The sequence below is a fragment of the Squalius cephalus genome, assembly GCF_949319135.1.
Source record: "Squalius cephalus genome assembly, chromosome: 21".
Lineage (NCBI taxonomy): Eukaryota > Metazoa > Chordata > Actinopteri > Cypriniformes > Leuciscidae > Squalius > Squalius cephalus.
In genome coordinates, this window is record NC_137142.1 from 4,084,851 (window position 1) to 4,108,762 (window position 23,912).

The 23,912-nt window shown below is 38.8% G+C and overlaps 2 protein-coding genes across 3 annotated transcripts in view; one reads left to right on the forward strand and one right to left on the reverse strand.

Moving 5' to 3' along the window:
• Positions 1 to 203: 203 nt before the first annotated feature.
• fbxo9 (F-box protein 9) lies at positions 204 to 13,141 on the reverse strand. 2 transcript variants are annotated; one of them, XM_079855110.1, is made up of 13 exons: positions 12,955 to 13,141; positions 12,365 to 12,439; positions 9,770 to 9,892; positions 8,493 to 8,550; positions 8,284 to 8,380; positions 7,364 to 7,494; positions 7,166 to 7,280; positions 6,946 to 7,064; positions 6,287 to 6,377; positions 4,917 to 5,012; positions 4,735 to 4,828; positions 2,932 to 3,089; positions 204 to 643 (listed from the first exon to the last, which is right to left on the reverse strand). In XM_079855110.1, the coding sequence occupies exons 1-13, from the start codon at positions 12,955 to 12,957 to the stop codon at positions 535 to 537; spliced, it is 1,269 nt and encodes a 422-aa protein (XP_079711236.1). In that variant the 5' UTR covers positions 12,958 to 13,141; the 3' UTR covers positions 204 to 534. The 2 variants fall into 2 exon arrangements, with proteins under 2 accessions (XP_079711236.1, XP_079711237.1); XM_079855111.1 differs by having other exon boundaries at positions 2,932 to 3,086; positions 12,955 to 13,109.
• A 1,125-nt stretch (positions 13,142 to 14,266) lies between these two features.
• Positions 14,267 to 23,912, forward strand: part of arfgef3 (ARFGEF family member 3) — a 69,151-nt gene continuing 59,505 nt past the window's right edge. The window contains exons 1-5 of the mRNA XM_079855096.1: positions 14,267 to 14,457; positions 16,298 to 16,353; positions 16,790 to 16,867; positions 20,060 to 20,191; positions 21,021 to 21,089. Of these exons, the coding sequence (XP_079711222.1) occupies positions 14,373 to 14,457; positions 16,298 to 16,353; positions 16,790 to 16,867; positions 20,060 to 20,191; positions 21,021 to 21,089 (420 nt within the window). The 5' untranslated portion in view covers positions 14,267 to 14,372. The remainder of the gene's footprint in view (positions 14,458 to 16,297; positions 16,354 to 16,789; positions 16,868 to 20,059; positions 20,192 to 21,020; positions 21,090 to 23,912) is intronic.

A 23,912-nucleotide genomic window follows, 5' to 3' on the forward strand; every position in this document is an offset into this window, starting at 1 on the left:
GAGTCGAGACCAGAATGAAGAGTGCAGAGGAGAGGATTTAGTGCCATCAGCCAAACAGAAAACACTGAGGAAAGACTGCAGACCTTCTTCATCAAATTAAGACCAGGAATGTGTAGTAAGAAAAGAAAAAGTGTTTTTGATTTCAATTTGACTTCAGGTACTATGCAGCATAATGTAGACATGTAAAGGAAGAACAAGCAGAACACAACACAGCTGATTTATTTGGGTATTCCAGTCGTCATTAGACACGTTCCCTCACTGAAACTCGCACAGACAGAGTGAACATTCATCACAGTTGAACTGAAACTTCTTAAAGACAGTCTATATATATATATATATATAGTATTTTTATCTTTTCAATAAGAGCGTGACAGATCTCTTACACTATTCATGAGAACAAAACATAATGCTTTGAGCTGCAGTTAAGACTAAACATGTCACAGGATTCTTGTACATTCATCAGAAAGAGCCCGTGCTGGAAGCGTTAGGAGAAAGGTCAAAGGTCGGCTTTCGTCATGCATCGCTGGGGTCGTCCTACAGGGGACGCTCTGAAAAGGCTGTGAAGCTCTTGACTCGTGCAAAAAACAGAGGCGTGTACATTTTGTCCACATCAAACGCAGTGACGACAGTCTCTCCGGTGGATCTGAGGAGGAGAGGAAGAGGAGGAGAGGAAGAGGAGGAGAGGAAGAGGAGGAGAGGAAGAGGAGGAGAGGAAGGGGAGGAGAGGAAGAGGAGGAGAGGAAGAGGAGGAGAGGAAGGGGAGGAGAGGAAGAGGAGGTTAGAAACAATGCAGACGATTCACTCCAATGATCTCTGCATACCGACTGTCCTGGAGAGCACTCTTATTCTTTAATGATTTGTACTTTTGATTACTATTACTATTTTACTATTGATTTTCTTATTTGCAAACAAAAAATGATATAAACAATCATGTACTTGACATATAACCAAACCACTAAATCAAAAACTTACATAAAACAAAACAGTTGGTCAGTAAATAATAAATTAATGAATGAATGAATAAATAAATAAAAACAGTATGAATTAAAAAAACAACAAAAAAAAAAAAGAAGAAAAAAAAAAAAGGGTGGATAGCAATCTTCAGACCTGCAAACTCCTCAGACTAAAAAAGGTGACAGTGTCGCCGGCGGGGCGGGGCGGGGGGGGGTGGGGGGGGTGATGGGGGGGCTTGGGGGTGCAGACTAACTTTTTTTTTTGCTACATGCCATGGGATTAATCAATGCATGCTGATGAATGATGAACACAATAAGACCTAATGTTAGCAAAATGTTTTAATCTTTTAACTCTTAAAAAAAACTATTAAAAAAACATGTATGTTCTTTAATGTTTGATTATAATTTTACTGTCTTCACATAGGGATGGGAATTGATAAGATTTTATCAATAATAATGCCACTGACGATTCTGATTATCGATCCGATTCTTTAACGATTCTCTTATAGATTCTTGATAGCACTGTGTGGAAAAATGTAGTCATATGCTTTTAAAAAAACAAAACAAGTGGTTTTATTTATTTTAAAGTTTAAGCTTGAGTAAGCAAACTGTACTTTTTATATAATTTATGTAATAAACAGAACCTTACTGTAAAGTGTTACTGATTAGTTATACACCGATTCAGACGTCTCCTGAGTTCACTGTTGGAAAGATCAGTTGTTTTAACCATTCATTAAAATGAATCGGTTCAAAGGAGTCATTAGTTCGCGAATTGGACGTGTCGTGCGCGTTGTGTGATTATCCCAGCACTGACATGGACATCCATTTGTGTCAACATAGAAAACATTTCATCACTGTATAGTTTTATTTCGTTTAATTAAAGTGTTGTTTTATGTCAGCTGAATGTCCGGAACGCTTTTCAGAGAAGATAAGGAAACTTATTTAGCACAATTCACACCCAGCAGTAATTCAGGAAAAAAAATAAATAAAAAAAATCTCCGAATGCTCCACATGAAACTTTGGTCTTCCGACCTTTTACCACCGTGTCGATTTATTTTGATTAATATGTGCGAGGGAGAGAGAGCAACACAGCGCCTAGTTTGGAGGCGGTGAAGTCGTTTAGACAGAGAGTGCGCGCGCGCGACCGGCTCTCTCTCTCTCGTTCTTTCAGTTAAACATACGCCCTGTCACACACGCAGCCGTTCATCTACATTACTCACCGATCAAATAAGACTTTGGCGGGACAAAAATTCACTTTGGCGGGCGCTAAAACAAGTTCAATGCAGAAAAATTCATGCGTGAGTTTCCATTAGACTCGCACGGTAGCCAGGCGTCTCATCAAATGGCGAGCTCAGCTCAGTTGACGCTGTGTGTTTCAAGATTCTGACGCAAGTGCTAAGATTCCGATTGGCCAAGAGAAATGTCAATTATAAGAATTATCCAATAATGTTTCGCAATTCTAGCCTGCATGGCAGTTACTGTGAGAAACAATACCTACACACACAAAAAAAAAACTCTCCGGTTCTATGCGATTCACGTAAATGACCCAATTGACCAAGAAAACGCCGATTGTCGCCGAAAAGCGACAAGTTTGCAGGTATGAATCTTAAACTCAACAGGACCAGGACACGATTGTTATGGGACCGAAGACTAGACAGCACCAGCTCGAGTCACATGACCCACGACATGGACCCCTGCTCTGCATTTCTCTCCGATACGGTAGAAAAATTAAATGTGGAGGATTTTTAACACTTTTTACTCATGTTTGTAGTTCCTCCTCCAAAGCGCAGTGGGTTGTGGGTAATATTAACTGTTATAGTGTGCACGGATCCACACTTCGAAAATCCGCCGGAAATTGAATCATCCGGGCACTTCTGGCATTCTCTCTTCAGCATACTATGCTTTGGGACACACTTATTTCAATCTCACACACGGTTTAGGGTGTATAGTATGGACACTGAGACGCAGGGCATGGCACCTGTAGGTGATGTGGCAGGAATGGTGGATCCACACCAGCTTGTTGAAGCGCTGACGCCCCCCAGAGGCCAGCTGCAGTCCCACATGGAACGAGCGCTCGGCTTCGGGAACTGGGTTCCGCCTGCAGAACCGGCTCCTCTGGTACTCGGACACCTTCTGCTGAGAGATCACAACCAATTCAATTCACATTTATTTGTATAAAACGGTGAAAGGGGGGGTGAAATGCTATTTCATGCATACTGAGTTTTTTACACTGTTAAAGAGTTGGATTCCCATGCTAAACATGGACAAAGTTTCAAAAATTAAATTGTACGTTTGAAGGAGTATTTCTGTGCCAAAAATGGTCCTTCCGGTTTGTCACAAGTTTCGGAAAGTTTTTTTCGAGTATTCACACGGCCCGCCCCCAGCCGCTCGGTTTTTTCCGGAAAGACTCGGTACAGTCTATCTTTCACTTATAAATATAATAAAACTAAAGACTTTTTGGAGATATGAACGATGCAATACTACTCTATAGGTACTCAAGATTAACAGGAGATTGAGTGAAAATGAGCATTTCACCCCCCCTTTAAGTTCCAGTCCTTGATTCTGATTGGTCAATAGCTGTGTTTTATTCAGGATAAAACACTATGACCGCTTCACCCAACGGTTCTATGTATCACTACACAACACCCAAAGCAACCACTCTTAGCGACGTAAACATATGTCTGATCTCACTGATATTGTTCAGTGAAGCTATAGTAGAGTATTGTGAGAGATGGAGTAAGCGAGTGTACCTGCATTTACAGTAGATAAAGCATTTTCCTTCAGCTCAGTCCTATATTCATAATAAAAAATCAGTTTGAATGTCCGCTACGATATCTTGTCCTTTTAACGGTTAAGGGGTTTTCTCTATGGCAAGCCATTTTATCTTAAATTGTACCCAGCGTTACTCATCGTAATTGCATTTTTACTAGTAAGAATTCAATTAGAGAGCTCTACAAATGAATTTTTACTAGTCATATGTCTCCATTGACTTCCATTCATTTTTAATTACGGAGCTCTACAATTGAATTGGGTACAATTTAAGCTAGGCTTAGGCTTACCATATTTCTCGAGCCCTGACACGCTAGTCATCTGTCAGTGTCTTGCTCCTCCATGTTCACATGTTTGAGTCCTTTCAATGTAAAAGTCTTCTCTACTGACTGACTCTCATAAAGACAGTCTTTGCCGCCATCTAATGGCGTAATAATGTAACTCTGCTGCTGTTCACTGTCAAGGACTATTTTTTCCGGCGGAAGGAAGGCTTTCAGTGACTTTATTTCATTAAATAGTTGCATTGATACATATTTTTTTGGCTTTGATATTTGTATGTGTGGTAACCGTTTTATAAAAGCACTAAGGTACTCGAGGCTAGAGCTGTATCGTGAATAAGTCACGGCTGAAAGGGTTTCTCCAGTCCGCTTCGCCCCGAACAACGCCCTTCAGCCGTGACTTATTCACGATACAGCGCTAGCCTCGAGTACCTTAATGCTTACGTGTAGCGCTTTTCACAATACACATCATTTCAAAGCAGCTTCACATTACAATTTAGAGTGATCTGTTATCAGAGGTGACTTTCTAAGTTATGTATTTCAGAAATGTACATATACAAAATCACAGTTAGCTAAAAATGCATTAATTTAAACGATGTAATAATTTAAGGCAGAAACAATGAGCTCATTGAAGTAATGAATACTTGTTTGTTAACAAATGATTATGACATTTAGAAATGATTGTTAGTAAAACCGCAAACAAACATAACAGCGCTGTGAAATGACCAACCAACCTCTTCTTTCCTCTTGGAGACAACAACATAAACTTTGGTTTGATTGTCTGTATCCTGGGACAGCCGGTAATGGCCAAACATGATGGAGTCCATCCTGGGGGAATCAAGCATTTGAACCGTCATGTCACGTGGACTAGACATGTCAAGTTCAGAGGTGTGTTATTCATGCACACGACACACACCTGGAGTTCTTGCTGCGCAGCCGTGGGACAACGACCAACGGGTCCTCGGGGGTGGTCAACATCATCGCCTGGCCGTCAGGGAAGAAGCGCAGGTACCTGGAAGATCAGGTCTCGTCAAAGCCTCATAACATCGTGTCCTAACCAGACGCGATAAGATTCCAGCGACAAATAATGCGAGATGCGTCAAAATCAATCAAAGGCCACAGCCAATCAGAACAGTGTGTGGGCGGAGTCAGCCAATCAGAACAGTGTGTGGGCTGAGTCAGCCAATCAGAGCAGTGCGTGGGCGGAGTCAGCCAATCAGAACAGCGTGTGGGCTGAGTCAGCCAATCAGAGCAGTGTGTGGGCGGAGTCAGCCAATCAGAACTGCGTGTGGGCGGAGTCAGCCAATCAGAACTGCGTGTGGGCGGAGTCAACCAATCAGAACAGCGTGTGGGCTGAGCCAGCCAATCAGAGCAGTGTGTGGGCGGAGTCAGCCAATCAGAACAGCGTGTGGGCGGAGTCTCGCGGGGAGTGCACAGCACCAGATAGTAATTTCAACGGCACTCGCAAGAAAATGGATAAGTGGCTACATTAATCAAATTCACAAATATTACACCATTTAAACATTATTAAAAATAAATAGGCTACTGAGTTACTACAGCAATCTTTGTCAAAGAATACGCTTGTTTGTTCTCAGTTTGAACGTTCTTGTTTCCATTTGTTTAATTTCAAGATCTGAGGTGAATTATCCATTGTTGCTTTTACAGCTGCAAAGCTGGAGCACTAAATGATATTCAAAGTCACATTACACGCTTTTAACACTAAATAAAGCACATAAACAGCGCCTGAGATTATCATCGCCACACTTTGTGTTTGTTGTTCCAGCGCGACGTCGCAGAAAAATAGAAACCGTTTCTAAAATAGAATCGTCGCCGTCGCGGCTGGTTAGGACAACACTCTGATTAACATGGAAAACCTGTCACTCAAGTGGCCACGCCCTTAATTATGCAGAACTTTTAAGGCTTAATATAATTTAAACGGATGAGTTATAAAAATATTCACCCCCCTCACAGTCGTCATGAAGGGCAAAATTAACTATATAGACCGAATCCACTTTTTGTACCAGGCTGTAAACATGTTTATTTCTGCTGTAAAGTTGGGCATTTTAACAAGAGGAGTCTATGGGATTGACTCTCTTTTGCAGGCTGTCTCTAGTGGCCAGTCGATGAATTGCAGTTTAAGTCACTTCCGTGTCAGATTCAAGAGAGAGGTTGCCGCTTGGGGGAAATACTGTAAATGCATACAGGTTTGGAAGTACATGAGGGTGAGTAAATGCTGACAGAACTGTCATTTTTGAGAGGAGTATCCCTTTAAAGCCCAGATCTCACCTGTAATACTCCACCTGGTGCCAAGCCCTGTAGAAGCCATCCAGAGACTCCTCCCCCTGACGGATGTATGAGGTTTTACTGATGTAAACACCTGGACGAACCACAGACGGTTATTAAACTCTATACATGCAGCATATATTTAAAATTATTCAGACACCAGATATAATTTTTGGTATTGTTTTACTAGTGTGTGCAGGACACTATAGTTCATTTATGAAAGTGAGGAGAGCAAAATAAAGTAAACTGTGACATATTATACCCAAACATTCTACATACAGTGACTACCAGTAAAATTTAGAAAAATTTGGGACCAAATATTATTCAGACACTTTGAGCTGATCATGTTTTGCTGAAGTGTTTTTCCTTTAAATGCTAATGCTCTTTTTACACACAGACTGAACTAAATGAAGCATTGCTTGGTGATTGGTTGAGCTAAACTGGTATTATCTAATTGTGTAGTTAAATTTAACAGCTGACAGATATTCAACATAATTCAGTTGTGAGACAGTCTAACAGAAGGATGGACAAAACCAGTGAAACATCTTGTCAAATTTTATTACCATTTTCTAAACTATAGCGAATAAACTGTGATAATGTGAGAAATGCTGAAGGTGTCTGAATAGATTTTGGTTTGACTGTGCATAAACGCACACGTTTACCATCAAAGCGCACACGTGGCCTCTCCAAAAACATCTCTCTCCAGGATGAAAACGGCAGCATTTTGGTGCAGCTTCGCCCCCACACTCTCAAACAGGCAGAGCGCCAAATCTCAGGGTCCCTGCAGCAAAACACACACAATTCAGTGGCAAACCAATACTTTTGGTTCTGCCAAGACTCTAAGCTGGTCTCCTCAGATGTTTGGTGAGTCTGTGAGCCCACCTTGCACAGATATAGAAACCCCTGCAAACCAATGAGAGCTGCTCTAAGGCTCGAAGGTCCAGGTCACATGACACCACCCAGCGGAAGATATACATGAGCACCTCGAAGGGCAGAGCTGTGGACGTGAGAGAGAGAGACTGTCAGGGAAACAGGGAGACTGTGGGAATGTGAACAGAGCAGGTCGAGCGTGAGAAGTACCTGAGATGTGCACCTGTGACGTGTCCGTCTCCGGCTCACACAGCTTCATGGTGTCGCAGCCCAGCATGAGCTGCTGCTGGAAGTATGTCAGCAGATCGTCGATCTCACGATCCTTCTCATTGTCCTCCAAGCTAGAGTGCATGAATAGGCACTTGTGAAGAACTTTGCATATAGAAAATGAAGCAAATTTTTTGCATTGTGCCATTATCAGGGTTCGTACACCTATTCCAAGGTCAAATACAAGCACTTTCAAGGTCCATTTTAAAGCTTTTTCCAGCACCTTAAACCACCGTAAATTACATACCAATACATAGTCAAAATTATTATTTAGTGTTTTTATCACATTAAAAGAGAGATAATGCTATAAACAGCCAAAATTGTGTTTCATAATAGCAGAAGGATCAGATATTTAAGCAAATCACAAGTTTTATTTTTCAAAATGTATCACTGATAATGCCTATGAATAATACTTTTCATAATATTAATGTCCAAATATTGCTAACCAGATGAGTAGAGAGTAGAAAATGCGTATTAACCGTAAGAATTTATAGTATTTATTTATTTATTAATTATTAGGTAACACTTTGCAATACAGTCCAATTAGTTTTCATTGGTTAATGCATTGACTAACAATGAACAATACATTTGTTTCAGTATATACCATCAAATAACATTAACAGATACATCTTATGGTTTCAATAATTTATAAGTAAATGTTGACATTAACATGAACTAAGATGAATGAATGCGGTAGAAGTATTGTTAATTGTTAATTAATGCTAACTAATGCAGTTAACAAATATTAACAAATTAAACCTTATTTTAATTATTACTATTAAAAAAAGGCTGGAAAACACTATATACAATTGTCCCACTATGCATCAAAGTTTTCCATGAGCACATGTGATCCGAGCACTTACTAGCTCCCACTCCGGTCCGGATCAGGAGTTCTGCTGTAGTTGATCCGAAACTCGATGTCCGGGACCAGCAGCATCGCACTCTTATAGTACTTGATGGCTGCAAAACATCAACGGAGGAAAAGTTTACCGGCAGTCCCGGCCTTCACTTCTTCATGGAATCCATTTTATAAGTGTAATTGTCTAATCTAAATAAATAAATGCATGAACACCTTCATAAACAGCTCCATTCTGCTCTTCCTCGACTGCCTTCAGGAACAGCTCTCGGGCCTGTGAATGTAAGGCAAGGCACATCATCATCACTGTGGCGCTCTAACTGATTTAGATTTCATGATCATAGTGTACAATATGAATATTCATGAGTTCACACCTTTTCTAGCGATGGGTCATTCATGAACCGTTCATTGCGTCTGTCACGTGACAAATGAACAAAAGACTCGGAAGGTAAAGTAATTATTTATGTTCCCTGGAAATTATTTTTTGCTGCATTATAATGATCTCTTAAATCAGAATATGATCAAGATTGCGTAGGTGGATGCGTTCAGGGAATATGGCTGTTAAAGGGGTGGTATAATGCCCTTTTCACAAGATGTCAAATAAGTCTCTGATGTCCCCAGAGTGTGTGTGTGAAGTTTTGGCTCAAAATACCCCACAGATATTTTTATATAGCATGTTAAAGTTGTCACTTTTTGAGGGTTAGCAAAAACGCACCGTTTTGTGTCTGGCCCTTTAAATGCTAATTAGCTGCTGCTCCCGGCACAGGGGGCGGAGCTTCAAGAGCTGGTGTGTGTTAGCAGCTGCGATTACCTCACACAGACACACACTAAAATGACAGAAACTGTTCTGCCTTTTATGTTTAAACGGAGTCAGACAAAGATGGAGAGACTCAAGAAGAAGTGACAACACGTAGAATGCAACAGGACATCTCTGAATGGTTAGTTGATGAATTTATGTTGCTGATGTGGAGTTAACTATCTTCAATTAGCATATTCTGTGATGATAATCTATAAATCGCTCGTATAGGAACTGTTGTGAGATGCACACAGAGTGACTTTCTATTTGCATGTGAAAAGATGGATGCTACAGTTTGAGCTGACTCACAAATGTGCTGTACTACAACAACTCTTCCTCTTCTCAACACGGACTGCGTGTTCCCGGGGGCGGGGTTTATGTAAATTTTAGGGTTTGTGATGTCACTAACCCGGGAGGAATGTTGTGTAGTCTCTACCAGCCGTTTGTTGTAGTCCTTAAAAAGCAAATATCTCCCTTTGCTTTGAACTTTGAGCGTTGTTACTTCGCAGATGTTGTTTATGATCAAACAGCAATATTACACACTAACTAAAGTTAGAAAAGTGAAATCATACTCAACCACCCCTTTAAAAGTGTAACATTTAAGCTACTTAAAATGAACGAACTGACTCGACTAAAGATTCGTTCATTTTGATGAACGAGAGAGTCAGTAAAATGATCCGAACTTCCCATCACTAACCTTTTCCTCTTTAGCTATTTCTTGTCTCCTCTTCAGCTCGGCAGATTTCTGGAGGCTCCTCTTCCCACCGGAGCTGGGCTGAAGCTCGGACATCCACTTGGCCCGGAAAGCACTGAGCTCCATCTGAAACATCATCAGATTAGGCTCATAAGAAATTCAGGATTCCCACACCTTCTGACCAATGTGCTTTTGATGGCTTCTGCAGTCATTCATGATTACCGGGATTTGTTAACAATAAAAAGCCTTTCAAAACCTTGTGAGATCAGGCAAGATTTCTGTGCAAGCTTGTTTCTGCTACAGAATAAAAAAAGAAAAAGGTAATTGCGACTTTTATCTCATAATTGCGAGAGAAAATTCTGAATTGCAAGATATAAACAATTGCGAGTTCCCATCTCGAGTCAATATCAGTCATAATTCAGAATGGCTAGTTATAAACTCGCAATTGCACGATAAAAGTCAGAATTGCGAGATATAAACAATTGCGACTTTTTTCTCAACTTCTAAACTCGGATTGCGAGAAAAAAGTCTGAATTGCGAGATATAAACTCTGAATTGCGAGAAAAAAGTCAGAATTGCGAGATATAAACAATTGTGACTTTTTAACTCACAACTGCAAAATATAAACTCGGATTGTGAGAAAAAAGTTAGAATTGCGAGATATAAACAATTGCAAGTTCCTATTTCAGAATTGCGATATATAAACTCTGAATTGTGAGAAAAAAGTCAGTATTGCGAGATATAAACAATTGCGACTTTTTTCTCAACTTCTAAACTCGGATTGCGAGAAAAAAGTTCGAATTGCGAGATATAAACAATTGTGAGTTCCTATTTCAGAATTGCGAGATATAAACTCGCAATTGCACGATAAAAGTCAGAATTGCGAGATATAAACAATTGCGACTTTTTTCTCAACTTCTAAACTCGGATTGCGAGAAAAAAGTCTGAATTGCGAGATATAAACTCTGAATTGCGAGAAAAAAGTCAGAAATGTGAGATATAAACAATTGTGACTTTTTATCTCACAAGTGCAAGGTATAAACTCGGATTGCGAGAAAAAAGTTCGAATTGCGAGATATAAACAATTGCGAGTTCCTATTTCAGAATTGTGAGATATAAACTCTAAATTGCGAGAAAAAAGTCAGAATTGCGAGATATAAACTCTGAATTGCGAGAAAAAAGTCAGAATTGCGAGATATAAACAATTATGACTTTTTACCTCACAAGTGCAAGATTTAAACTCACAAATGCACAATAACTGCGACTTTTTATCTAACAAGTGCAAGTTATAAACTCGGATTGCGAAAAAAAAAGTTAGAATTTCGAGATATAAACAATTGCGAGTTCCTATTTCAGAATTGCGACATACAAACTCTGAATTGCGAGAAAAAAGTTAGAAATGTGAGATATAAACAATTGTGACTTTTTATCTCACAAGTGCAAGGTATAAACTCGGATTGCGAGAAAAAAGTTTGAATTGCGAGATATAAACAATTGCAAGTTCCTATTTCAGAATTGCGAGATATAAACTCTAAATTGCGAGAAAAAAGTCAGAATTGCGAGATATAAACAATTGCAAGTTCCTATTTCAGAATTGCGAGATATAAACTCTGAATTGCGAGAAAAAAGTCAGAATTGCAAGATATAAACAATTATGACTTTTTATCTCACAAGTGCAAGATTTAAACTCGCAAATGCACAATAACTGCGACTTTTTATCTAACAAGTGCAAGTTATAAACTCGGATTGCGAAAAAAAAAGTTAGAATTTCGAGATATAAACAATTGCGAGTTCCTATTTCAGAATTGCGAGATACAAACTCTGAATTGCGAGAAAAAAAGTCAGAATTGCGAGATATAAACAATTGCGACTTTTTATCTCACAACTGCAAGATATAAACTCGGATTGCGAGAAAAAAGTTGCAACAATTGCAAATTCCTATCACAGAATTGCTAGTTTATTTCAGTCAGAATTGCAAGTTATAAACTCAGAATTGCTAGATATAAATGCGTAAATGCAAGAAAAAAAAAGTCTGAATTGTGATATAAAAAATTCCGCCACTCGCAATTCTGAGATAGGAACTCGCAACTGTTAATATTTCGCAATTCTGAGTCTTTTTATTTCGTGGCGGAAACAAGCTTCCACAGAGAAACACGATTTTCAGTGAGAAAAAACTTGCGGGACTTGGTTTTAGCCAATCACAAAGTATCCCGATCCAGAATGGGGAGATTGAGGGGAGGGGCTAAAAAGTGAGAGGGATTTGTGAGGTCATCCAAAAAGGGCAATCATTTCAGAGGTGGAGTAAAGTATTGTGTCATGAATTATTATCTTTGGAATAACATGCACTGACGAACTGTGCAGAATAAAACCAGGAAACCAGTGTTTTTTTAGAGTAAACAGGGTCAATTTGGGTAAAATGCTGACGGATATTTCAAGGTTTTCAATATTAACCATGATGTAGAAATACTCTTAAAATGAATTAAATACTAAGTATTTGATTAAAGCAATTTATTAAATAAAGACAACTGCAACTTTCTTTCATATGCCTTCTTAAAAAAAAAAAAAAAAAAAAAAAAGAAGATCATCAGGTTCACTAACTTGAATATTAGTATCCTCTGAATTTTCATCTTCCACTTCTTCAACAGTGCCATCAGTATTTTGATTGATTTCAGCCTAGAAATAACACATATTCAGTAACTTCAACTGAGATATTATGTTGAGTAGGAACAATTTAAAAAGATGTGACGCAGATAAAAAAAACTTCAGCCACGTCCATGTTTGGTTTTAAAAATCAGACTGACCAATCAGAGACTAGCAGAAACTTGACAAGCATTAATCACCAGGACCCACATATGTGAGAAATTATTGCACTACATAAAAAAAACCAAAAAAAACAATCGTCTATCAAATTATTTTCTTATTCAGTGCATCAAAATACAAGTCCGGTTGTTTCGTGATTTGCACAACTTTGTAAACATGCATGAATAAATTAGACGAAGTTTTAAATATATGGACATTATGCATGATTGTTATTACATGCTATGCGTTTAAAGAATTATTTAAGTCTGTTATCCAGTAAAAACAACTCAGATGTGTGTGACAGGTCGATAATACGTCACGGCTGCTAACATGCTAATGTTAGCTACTGATTAGCAGTAGCTAATCTTAGAAACACAGCTCTTACTGACCATAACAGGTTATTTTGCGAGTTCTTTTAATGTCGAGTTTAAAGACGTGCTTTCAACGAATATTTTACAGATCACGATCAGAGAAGCGGACGACAGAGCGGGCAAATACGCGAGCTCGCCACACGGCAGCCATCATGACGAGTGAGTTTGTGAGTGACAGCAGCGCTCGCGGAGACTCTTGAGCTGCGGGTACAAAACAACATCCGGTCTGCGGTTTAAAAATAAAAGTCTAAAAATAAAAGTCTATCCTTGTGCCATAAAAATCTACATCAAAGCGGCCACGTTATATATATTTTTAATTTTTGTAAAATATACATAATAAATTCACTAATCTCAAATTATTTTCCATGGGCACAGAAATAGACAAAATCATGAAAAGACATACTTTAAGTTTTACTGTCAAATTTACCCTCTAGTCTAGACGGAAACAACGGAATGGCTCAAGTCCTCAATCTGTTAATGTTTTGTTTGTTAAAGTCGGTATCTGGAACAAGAAAAATGTAGACTTTTGTCCATGGGGAATTGATTGGATGGTTGTGGTTTGCTATTGGTCAATCTCATGTGATTGACAGGTTTCCCCGCCCTCGCGCCAGTAACCACGTCATCAGAGAAGAAATGTGCTGCAAGAGGGCGCTAGGGAAAGTTGTTTTGTTTAAATATTAGATGCACATGAATTTTAAAAAAATTATAATAATGTGCACAAATAAATAATTTATAATATTGCAATATTAAAAAAAGAAAAAAGAATGGTCAATTTTGATTTCATGGTGACTTGAAATCAAATAAAATCAAAAATAAAATAAAAAGGCAATCAACGTGACATAATCATTAATCATTACGACTCGCGAGCTCCATATAATAAACATAATAAATCCTGTGCAGCATTTTTTTCTTCTTCTGGACAGAAATAATGTAGAATACTATGGCGAGATATTACCTCATGAATATTATTAAGATATTGTTCAATTTGCTTGGTATTCTTCCAATGGCAAAGATGATCTTATATCATTAATAAATTAATGATCCTATATATTAATCAAATAGCAGTGACGCAACATTATTTCCCCTTCACCAACGAAGGCGTGGCTTATGAATATTAATTAGCAATCCTTAGTCATAGTAGTTTTAGTGCCTTTAATTCGCGGACGGGAAGTAGCTGGACACCCACCTTACAAATCAGATGCGTGCTCTAGAATGCAGTTAAACCCTTTCATTTGGTCGAAACAATATTTTCTTTATAGTATTTGTGTCACTAAACACCAGCGGCTTCCACGCATATAGTAACAACTGACGTACGGTGTGACGTATCACTGTTGTTAAAGTGAATCATCTTTACTGTAGGGATGCTGAGCTTTAGGCAGGAGGCCTGAAACCATCATTTCTACAGCATATCATTCACCCATCATCCTCCCAGCGCGATGGAGGAGATTCTTCGCAAGCTCCAGAAGGACGCGTCGGGCAGCAAACATAAAGCGATGCGGGACGCGTGCGGCGTCGCGCGCGGTAAGACGCACCTGAGTCTGTGAGCGATGAATCAAACGCACATTCAGAACAGATGGACGCGCGTGAACGCTTATTAAAAATAATGTTTTAGAGCAGTCAGAGCAAAAGTGTGCCCGCCTTTCACGGATGTTTATTTACTGTAACTGAATCCTCATAACAGCTGTTACAGGATGTCTTTTTAAATGGCATAATATTTATTAGAACAGCATGATAATAAACACGCGAATTTAAATCAAATGAAATAGTTTAATTTCCAGTGGGCACTCATGCAATGAGCCTATATATGCATGCGACCATGTTTATGTGAATATTATAGTGCTGAATGGTATTTTTAAAATGCTGTCAAATGAAAAAGTCATAGTATGTTAATAGTATGTTTTTGGACATGCACTATGAGTACTTTGGAATAGCATGCAAATTCAGTCGAACATGTTTATATGAATAGATAGTGTATGCTAATAATATGAAATTATGTTTTTTACCATAATTGAGGCATGGTAAAGCCACAGTATTTTAAATGACAGTCTTCTATGTTTTAATGATTAATTTAATCTTTTAATGGCTACTTTATTTTTTTCTTTCGCTGGTAATTAAGATATTATAGTTTGTTTGTACATACGCCCTTTGCTTTAGTATGATCCAGAAATTAATAAAATAACAGCAACATTACTATTATTATTATATCAGACAGAATAGTTAGTGAAATGAACAAAAACATTATTGTATTAATAATAATAATAAATGATAACAAATATTCAAATTTATTTGATATTTAAAGATATTTAAAGTGTTATAGATGTTCTGGGCTCGTTCTAAGTTATTCTGTGTTCTTGTGCTGTGTTTAACTATAGGTTGTTTAGTAGATGGGAAAAGGCAGTAGTTGAAGATGATGTGGAGCTTCATGCACTTAATTGACCTTTCATTGTTTCAGCATTGAATATCACACACTGTCAGTCATGCTGTGCCAACAAATGAGGGGCTCAAAACTGGTGCTCTTCAACTCTGGCTCATTTTACAAGATCAATGAATACCTCAGATGACAGTATAGCAAGGCCTGGTTTGGGATTTTATCATGAGTCATTTTATTTCACAATAACGATATATATATCTCAATACAGTTATTTTTGCTTTAAATAGGGGTTTTATATCATCAAATATTTAATACCATTGAAAGTTCATAATTCTTGTCACCAATTTCAGTATCACAAATAAACTAATACTAGCCTACATAAACACTCTCAAGCGTACGGAAGACAAGTAAACAGTCAGTGATAACATAAGAACAAATAAACTGATTACAAGGAATAGGACAACAAACTACAATAGAACAAAGAACTAGACCTACCTGAAAAACTTCAAGCACTTGAAATAAGAAATAGCGACTAGCTTACATAAACTGTATAAAGTAATCAAATGTATAAAGATCACTGCATAATCTGCACTGTGTAAATTAAATCTGTATATTAAAGTGAGACAAAAGTGATTCAGTGAAGAGCACTGAGAGATTTTCTCTTTTTTGTTGTTTGATTGACATTAATAACACAGGTTTATTAGGCTGCTGTCCCTTTAAGACCGAATGCACAGATCCAATACACTGTTACACATGGGTTTCTTTCTCTACTGTTTACCTTCACTTAAGACATTAATTACTATGTTTACGAGGATACTTATATCCTCATATCGCCCACCCTTACTTTAAATAGTTAGGAATGATGGGGTTTCAAAGAATGTTTATTCATATTGAAATGATGTTAATTTGTTTGAATGTGTTTACGTTTTTTTTTATATCGGTTTTCTAATTTTATGTACTTTTCCCCTATTTTTCCTTGCGGTTGTACAGAGACCCTTCAAGCTCAGAATGGATCCGTTAAAATCCCCCCATCTAAACTCAGGCAAGTGTTTTGATTCCATACACCATATTTGTATTGTCAGCTTTTGTATTTTCTCAGATATACTCTCTCACATCATCTTTATGATCCATACATAATCCATAAAAGACAATGCACATTTATTAGGTTTTGCATTACATTCCCTGTTTTTAAATCTTTCATTTGTACACAGTGAAAACACATTGATAAAGTATTAAAATTACCAAATGCATAAGAATTGTTCCTTAGTTATTTTCTGGCTATACCGTTGATATTGGAATGCTTTTTGTTTTTAGCTTCTTCTATATTTATTCATATAACAGATGCTTTAATTCAAAGTGTCTAACAAATGATCTCAGAATCATCAGAGGCTGACAGTGACACTAGAAACTGCTTCAGTGCTCTTCATGAGTTTATCTTTCATGTTCTGCGTTGTGAACTGTGAACTGTTTCTGTGCAGAGAGAAGTGTTTTTTCCCTCTTCGGTTGGCACTGGAGTCTAAAAACACTAAACTGGCTCAGACTGCCCTCACTGGAATGCAGGTGTGTGTGTGTGTGTGCATTACTCAACACTTCACGTTTTAAAGACGTACGGAATTATTTAGGTACACTAAGATCAAGCTGGAGACAATATATTTGGTCTCTGATTTATTTAATGGTATTTGCTAAGCCAATGTTAGACTCATAACTCATGTCGTGATGTTTGTACTATGGACATGAATAGACCTTGGACCAGAATATACAGAATTTATGGTAAAAACGGAAGCTGTGGTTGCCATAACTAAATCATTTTTACGGGTTGAACTTAAATTTATAGTAACAAAACAAAAAAACAACTATATTTCATTAAAGGTGCAGTAAGCGATTTCTGAGAAACACTGTTGAAATTTGAAATCAACCCAATCAAACACACCCTCCCCTCATTGCTCCGCCCCCAAAATGCATTAACACGTAATGCAAGAGTGGATGTCTGTTTACTATAGCTGAAGCGAAGCAAAATAATGCTTTGTAAAAATAATGCGAAGATGACTAACGAACGACAAGGAAGAATTAAACATTTGTTTTAAAATAGAGTACACAAGAGTATAAACAAGCTAGAGTTCGTTGTTAGGCTCCAGACAAACAACGGCACTCAAAACTGTCCTGTTACTATAGATAACATTACAGTAACAGCATATCTTGGTTCTGTGAAACGGCAAAACCAGTGTTACTCACGTATGGAGCAGAAACAACACAAATTCGTTGACACAAATTTGCTCCCTCCTCCCACATCACGAGTGGACACGCCCCCTACTGCTGATTGGCTCTCTCTCCTCCCTCATCATGAGTGGAAACGCCCCCTACTGCTGATTGGCTCTCTCTCCTCCCACATCATGAGTGGACACGCTCCCTACTGCTGATTGGCTCACTCTCTCTCCTCCCTCAATATGTGTGACACACCCCCTACTGCTGATTAGCTCTCTCTCTCTCTCCTCCTTCATCATGAGTGGACTCCCCCCCCCAACCCCCCCCCCCCCACACTGCTGATTGGCTCTCTCTCCCTCATCATGAGTGGACACACCCCTACTGCTGATTGGCTCTCTCTCCTCCCACATTATGAGTGGACACACCCCTACTGCTGATTGGCTCTCTCTCCTCCCACATTATGAGTGACACACCCCTACTGCTGATTTGCTTTCTCTCTCTCCTCCTACAATATGAGTGACACACCCCTTACTGCTGATTGGCTCTCTCTCTCTCCTCCCACAATATGAGTGACACACCCCCTACTGCTGATTGGCTCTCTCTCTCTCCTCCCACAATATGAGTGACACACCCCCTACTGCTGCTTGGCTCTCTCTCTCTCTCTCTCCTCCTACAATATGAGTGACACACCCCCTACTGCTGATTAGCTCTCTCTTTCTCTCTCTCTCTATCCTCCCTCATCATGAGTGGACATGCCCCCTACTGCTGATTGGCTCTCCTTCCTCATGTGTGGACACGCCCCCTACTCCCGATTGGCATTACTCCCTCATGTGTGGACACACCCCCTACTGCTGATTGGCTACAAGTGTGTTGTGCTGCTCGATCTGGGGCACGTACTGGGGTGGTGATGGCGCAGTGGATAAGACACAAGCCTTTGGTGTGAGAGACCCGGGTTCGAATCCACTGTGAGACACCAATGTGTCCCTGAGCAAGACACTTAACCCCTAGTTGCTCCAGAGGCGTGCGACCTCTGACATGTATAGCAATTGTAAGTCGCTTTGGATAAAAGCGTCAGCTAAATGAATAAATGTAAATGTAAATGTTCAAGTTCAAAATGGTGCGCAACGTTTTGCTACGGTTTCCGGGTTGAACGTCATGTTTCCTGGAAACGGCGTGCACCGGTGTGCAACGGGGTTTGAGATATGTTTTCTCTTGTTTGGTGGGTGTGTCAGAACTGCAGTCCAATCAACAGCAACATGTATATAAAGCACGCGGTATTAAAGTGAACTCGCACAATGGGTTCAAGGAAAGTAATTTACAAATGTGTTCGATGCAGCTCGGTATACGCAACAACTGAGGATATTAGAAGACATGTTTATCGTAAGTTTTATTGTAAAAATATAGCATATCAACACAATGATGTAGTTGTTTATATTTTTAGCTTCATTGCAAGTGTATGACATTTGGTATAGAAATAAACAATGGTAATTAAGTGCTTTCCTAAAAATGAGAAAGAAAATATAGGGTATTAAAACAGTATGAACTACAAATAAAGTCAGTATGTGAGGCTAAATAGATGTGTTTTAGTCTGAATTAGGTAAGATGTGTGCTTCCATTTCACTTTCAGCAATCCCTTCACTCGATTGGGATGTTCTCATCGGGCATATTTTGTAGTATTAAACACATATTTATACCGACTTCATCAGGCTCAGAAAATTCTTCACAAAGAACACAAAGAATGGCCTTCTCAGCTGCCATAGTTGCAACTCTTGCGTCATCAGAACAGTGTGTTCAACGCATCACCGTTTCTGTTTAAAAAACGTTGTGCAACGTTTTGTAGGGGCTGAACGCAGCCCTGATCCACTTTCAACAGCGTTTCTCAGAGATCACTTGCTGCACCTTAACTTAAATAATGTTAAAGAGACACTTCTCCCCAAAATGAAAATCCTGTCATCATTTACTCACCCTCATGTTGGTCCAAACCTGTATGAGTTTCTTTCTTCTGCTGAACACAAAAGAAGATATTTTGAAGAATGTTGGTATCCAGACAGTTGATGGACCCCATTGACTATTTTTTTCCCTAAAAAAAAAAATCAAGTTTGCGATCTTCTAGTGATTAATCGTGCAGCTCTGTATATATGCACTGACAACCACCTTGAAAAACACAGGTGGTAAAGAGAAAGACACATGATGAATCAAGTTGAAGATTAACAGAAACTTATAAGATGACTTGTTTTTTTCATGTCCAAAAACTGTAAAATCACATGAAATGTCTCATTTAATCTATTAAATGTTTTTTAGTGTATAGAGTAAGTGAACTTACCGTTAACCAATTAAAAGGTTTTTACATTTTAACAGGTTTTAAAACTATGATCAATGTTACAGTGAATGCCTAGCAATGTGGTGGCAAGTTTTGCATGCAACCATTCACATCTTATACATTTATAATTCAGCTTACAAACATGTTAAGATGACCAGTGTTCATTTTTTTTTTTAAATGTTGGTTAGTTTATACTGTTCTCAGCCTTTTGCATGTTTTTCTGCTGACAGAAGATCCTGTGTGAGGACTGCTTTGCTGCTGTGGAGACCGAGGCACCAGAGAAGCAGCTCTTGAGTCAGATCCTGGAGGCCATCAGGGTGACGCCCGCCTTACATGAAGACCTGCAGGTGGAGGTCATGAAGGTGTGTGTGTCTCTGCTCCTTCACCATCATCTGTGTGTGTGTGTGATTGGCAGCGTTGGGCATGTTACTAGTTACTTCTCACAAATACAGTAGCAAATGAGTTAAAAGTATAAAAGTAACTAAATACCAGGGAGAGTAACTATTGTCTTCCTTTTTTTTATTTAAAAAAGTTCAAATATGTCAAATAACTTGGATGCCCCCAATACTGAATATGTTAAATAGAAATAGAATACACTAAATAGAATAAATTATTATGATAAAACATTGTACACTAATCTACACTATTTTCATGTTGCTGTGGTGAGAGACTATTAAAGGGATAGTTCACTTCCGTTGCCGGAAGCAAGTTATTTTCGTTTATAAAGTTTTAAATATGTATATTTTTACGACAAAACCGCACGGATTACCCTCAGAAGGCCTTCGTTTATCCCCCTGGAGCCGGATGGATTACTTTTGTGAAGGATGCATGCACATTTTGGGACTTGAAGGAGTGGACCCCATAACTTCACATTATAACCACTGAAAGATCTAAGACATTTTCTAAAATAACTGAAAATGTGTTCGTCTGAAAAATGATTGACATATGCATCTCGAACGGCTTGAGGGTGAGTAAATCATGGGTTAAATATAATTTTTGGCCAAACTATCCCTTTAATGAATTCAGTGTCAGCTCTGCACCTGTCGTGTGATTGGACAGATTTGCAGCATTACTGGCACACGTGTGTCCACACACACACTGTGTTTCTCATCTCCTGTTTCTAATACTGAAGTGTTAATCAAGTGACTGTTATATTAAACAGCTAATGTTTTTAAGTTCTTTGTGTTGTAGGTCCTGCTTTGTGTCACCTACTCCTCTACATTTGAGATCAATGGGCACAACATGTTGAGAATTGCTGAGGTGAGACATGCTTTATCGCCTTTCTATGACAGAATGAAATAGCGAATTGCAAATTGCTAATCTGACGTGACTCTGGCAACCCTCTCATTGAAGTCGTCGTCTAAGGCCTATTAAAGACTGCTGCGCTGTGAAGATGTGCTTTAATGAGGACGATGCAGCAGTTTGGGTCACACTTATACAGTGTGGTTATATCGCTCCACAAATCGCTTGCATACAAACCCTGAGAATGTGATCGCCTTCTATTGCCTTCATTTGACTTTTTCTGTACTCTCCTGAGATTTTTTTCTGTCATTTTAGGACCATTAAGGACTATATATATATTATTTCAACGTTTTCATAGCAATTAGGCACATTGCCACTATTTTTCATTGCGATAATGCAACCCCCCCCCCCCCCCCCAAAAAAAAATTCCATTACCATTACTTTAATTAGAAAAAAACCCAACAACAGTCATATATTATTTATAATATATAAAATAAGGTATTTATGCATCACCTTTTTTTGCTGATTTAAAGGGATAATTCACCCAAAAATTATAGTTTTGTCATTATTTATTCACTTACTTTATTACTTCACTTACACAAAATAAGTAATTTTTAAATATGTCTCAGTGATCTTTGTCCATAAAATGAAAGTCAATGGGGTCCAATGTCGTTTTGGACCCCATTGACTTTCATTGTATGGACATAAACATTTGAAATATTATTCAACACTTTTTGTGTGTGTGTGTGTGTGTGTGTGTGTATTTTGCAGAAGAAAAAAGTCATACAGGTTTGTGAATAAATGACGATAGAACCTTTTTTTTTTAAATTACTTTAAAAGACCCTAGTTTTTTTGTGAGCACTGTTTTCTTTCACACTAATTGTCATTTTAAGGGAAATTTTATATATGAACCATGCATGCAGATTTGATGTATTATGCAAATTTTAGTTGCGTAAACACTGTCAGACAGTCGCATGCTAAGCGATCAGATCTCACACTGCTTGTCTGTGCAGACTGGTGTCTAACTTTATTATCTTGCCCCTGGTTGGCCATAAACGGCTCATAAAAGCACATCATCATGTGTAAATGTGTCTGGTAGTGGCAGACTGCTCTTATTTTCACACAGGACTGTTGAGGAGCCCCAGGGAACGGGCCATAAACAGCGAGTCATGTGCAGTCACACAGCAGACCCATCAAGAACACTGCATTTGATAACAGAATATCAAAGCATGTGTGTTCATTTTAATCCTCAGCTAGCCGTGCATTAAACGATTTTAATGCATTATGATAGTGCGTTCAAATAATTTAATGCACAGCTAGCCATGGATTATGCTGCTTATACCATGGTCATTTGCCAGAATTTTTAAGTTAAAGCTGTTATTGATGTTTGCAGCACTAAATGTGACTGGAGGGGTTAAAATGGTAGTTATTTTCATCAGTTACGGCTCGTTAGATCAAGCATTGTGCGCGCTTTGAGTCAGACACAGAGATAAAGCAGCGCAGAGAGAGAGAGAGAGAGAGAGAGAGAGATGCGTGTGTGAATTACCTACATCTGTACAGCGTCATACACACAATGAAGCTGTAAGTTAAAGGAGACATATCATGCTTTTAAATCATTCCTTTTAACATATAAATCATACATTTGTAGTCTATATAAAGCGGAACTGCAATGCTTGGGTCTGAATTCCTCATTATTATAGCTCCACAGGCCCCTTTTCTACCCCTTTTCTGATGTGCGTCTGAGAGCAACTCGTTTTGGTGCGGTCTCTTTAAATACAATTGAGACACTTCATACCCCGCCCCCTCTCCAGGATGCAGGGGTGACACTCGGTTCAACTCCACCCCGTTCGGCCATTTTTGTAGTTTATAGCAGAGATACGATTATAGCGGCACAGAAACTTTTTATTCACACGTTATTAACAAAATGTCAACAACGGAAGACTTGTCCAGCCAGCCTTACATGTTCGAGCCAGAGTCGGAGCCGGAGCGAGATGAAAATGAAGACGACGAACCTGCAGAACAACGTCTTCATATGGATGTATCGCAGTGGTGTGTTACTGTATTTACACATGAAACTTTGGTCTTCCGACCTTTTACCACCGTGTCGATTTATTTTGAATGTGCGAGGGACAGAGAGCAAGACAGCGTCTAGTTTGGAGACGGTGAAGTTTTGTTTACACTTTCGCCTGGCTCCGAAGAGAGAGAGAGTGCGTGCGCGCGACCGGGTCTCTCTCTCTCTGCTCGTTCTTTCAGTTAAACATGCACCCTGTCACAAGCGCGGCAGTTCATCTACATTAGACGGTGTAATGAAGCGTGTGGGTTACTACATCCAACAACCGACCATTTTAACTTACCCTCTCTTAACTTCTGCATCTTTGAGCTTGGACTACAAAACTGCAGAGAGAAATAAAAATGGCGGATTGCTCGAAGTGTTGGGCTGGAAGTCGATGTCCTTATTTGGCAGTTCCGCTGCAAATACTGTGACGTAATAGTTCACAAAACGTCATAGATAACAGAAAAATCTGAACAGGTTGAAAAATAAGGCCAAAACAGAATATAAAGATATCAATGAAGCACCTGAAGAGAATAATTTCAACTTTTCTGTACTTATAAACACTCCAAATATACAACAAAATGCATTTAAGGGCTAAAAAAGTGGATTTAGCATGATATGTCCCCTTTAAACAGTGATGATACTCCCTCGTTGCTGAGAAATAACGATTCAGTAGCGAAGCTGTTTTATTAATATAAGTCGTGCGAGAGTGATGATGATAACAAGTTTCTGTGCTCCTGAATGTTTCTGTGTGTGAGTAGCACTATCTATCTAAGTGTGTGTGCGCT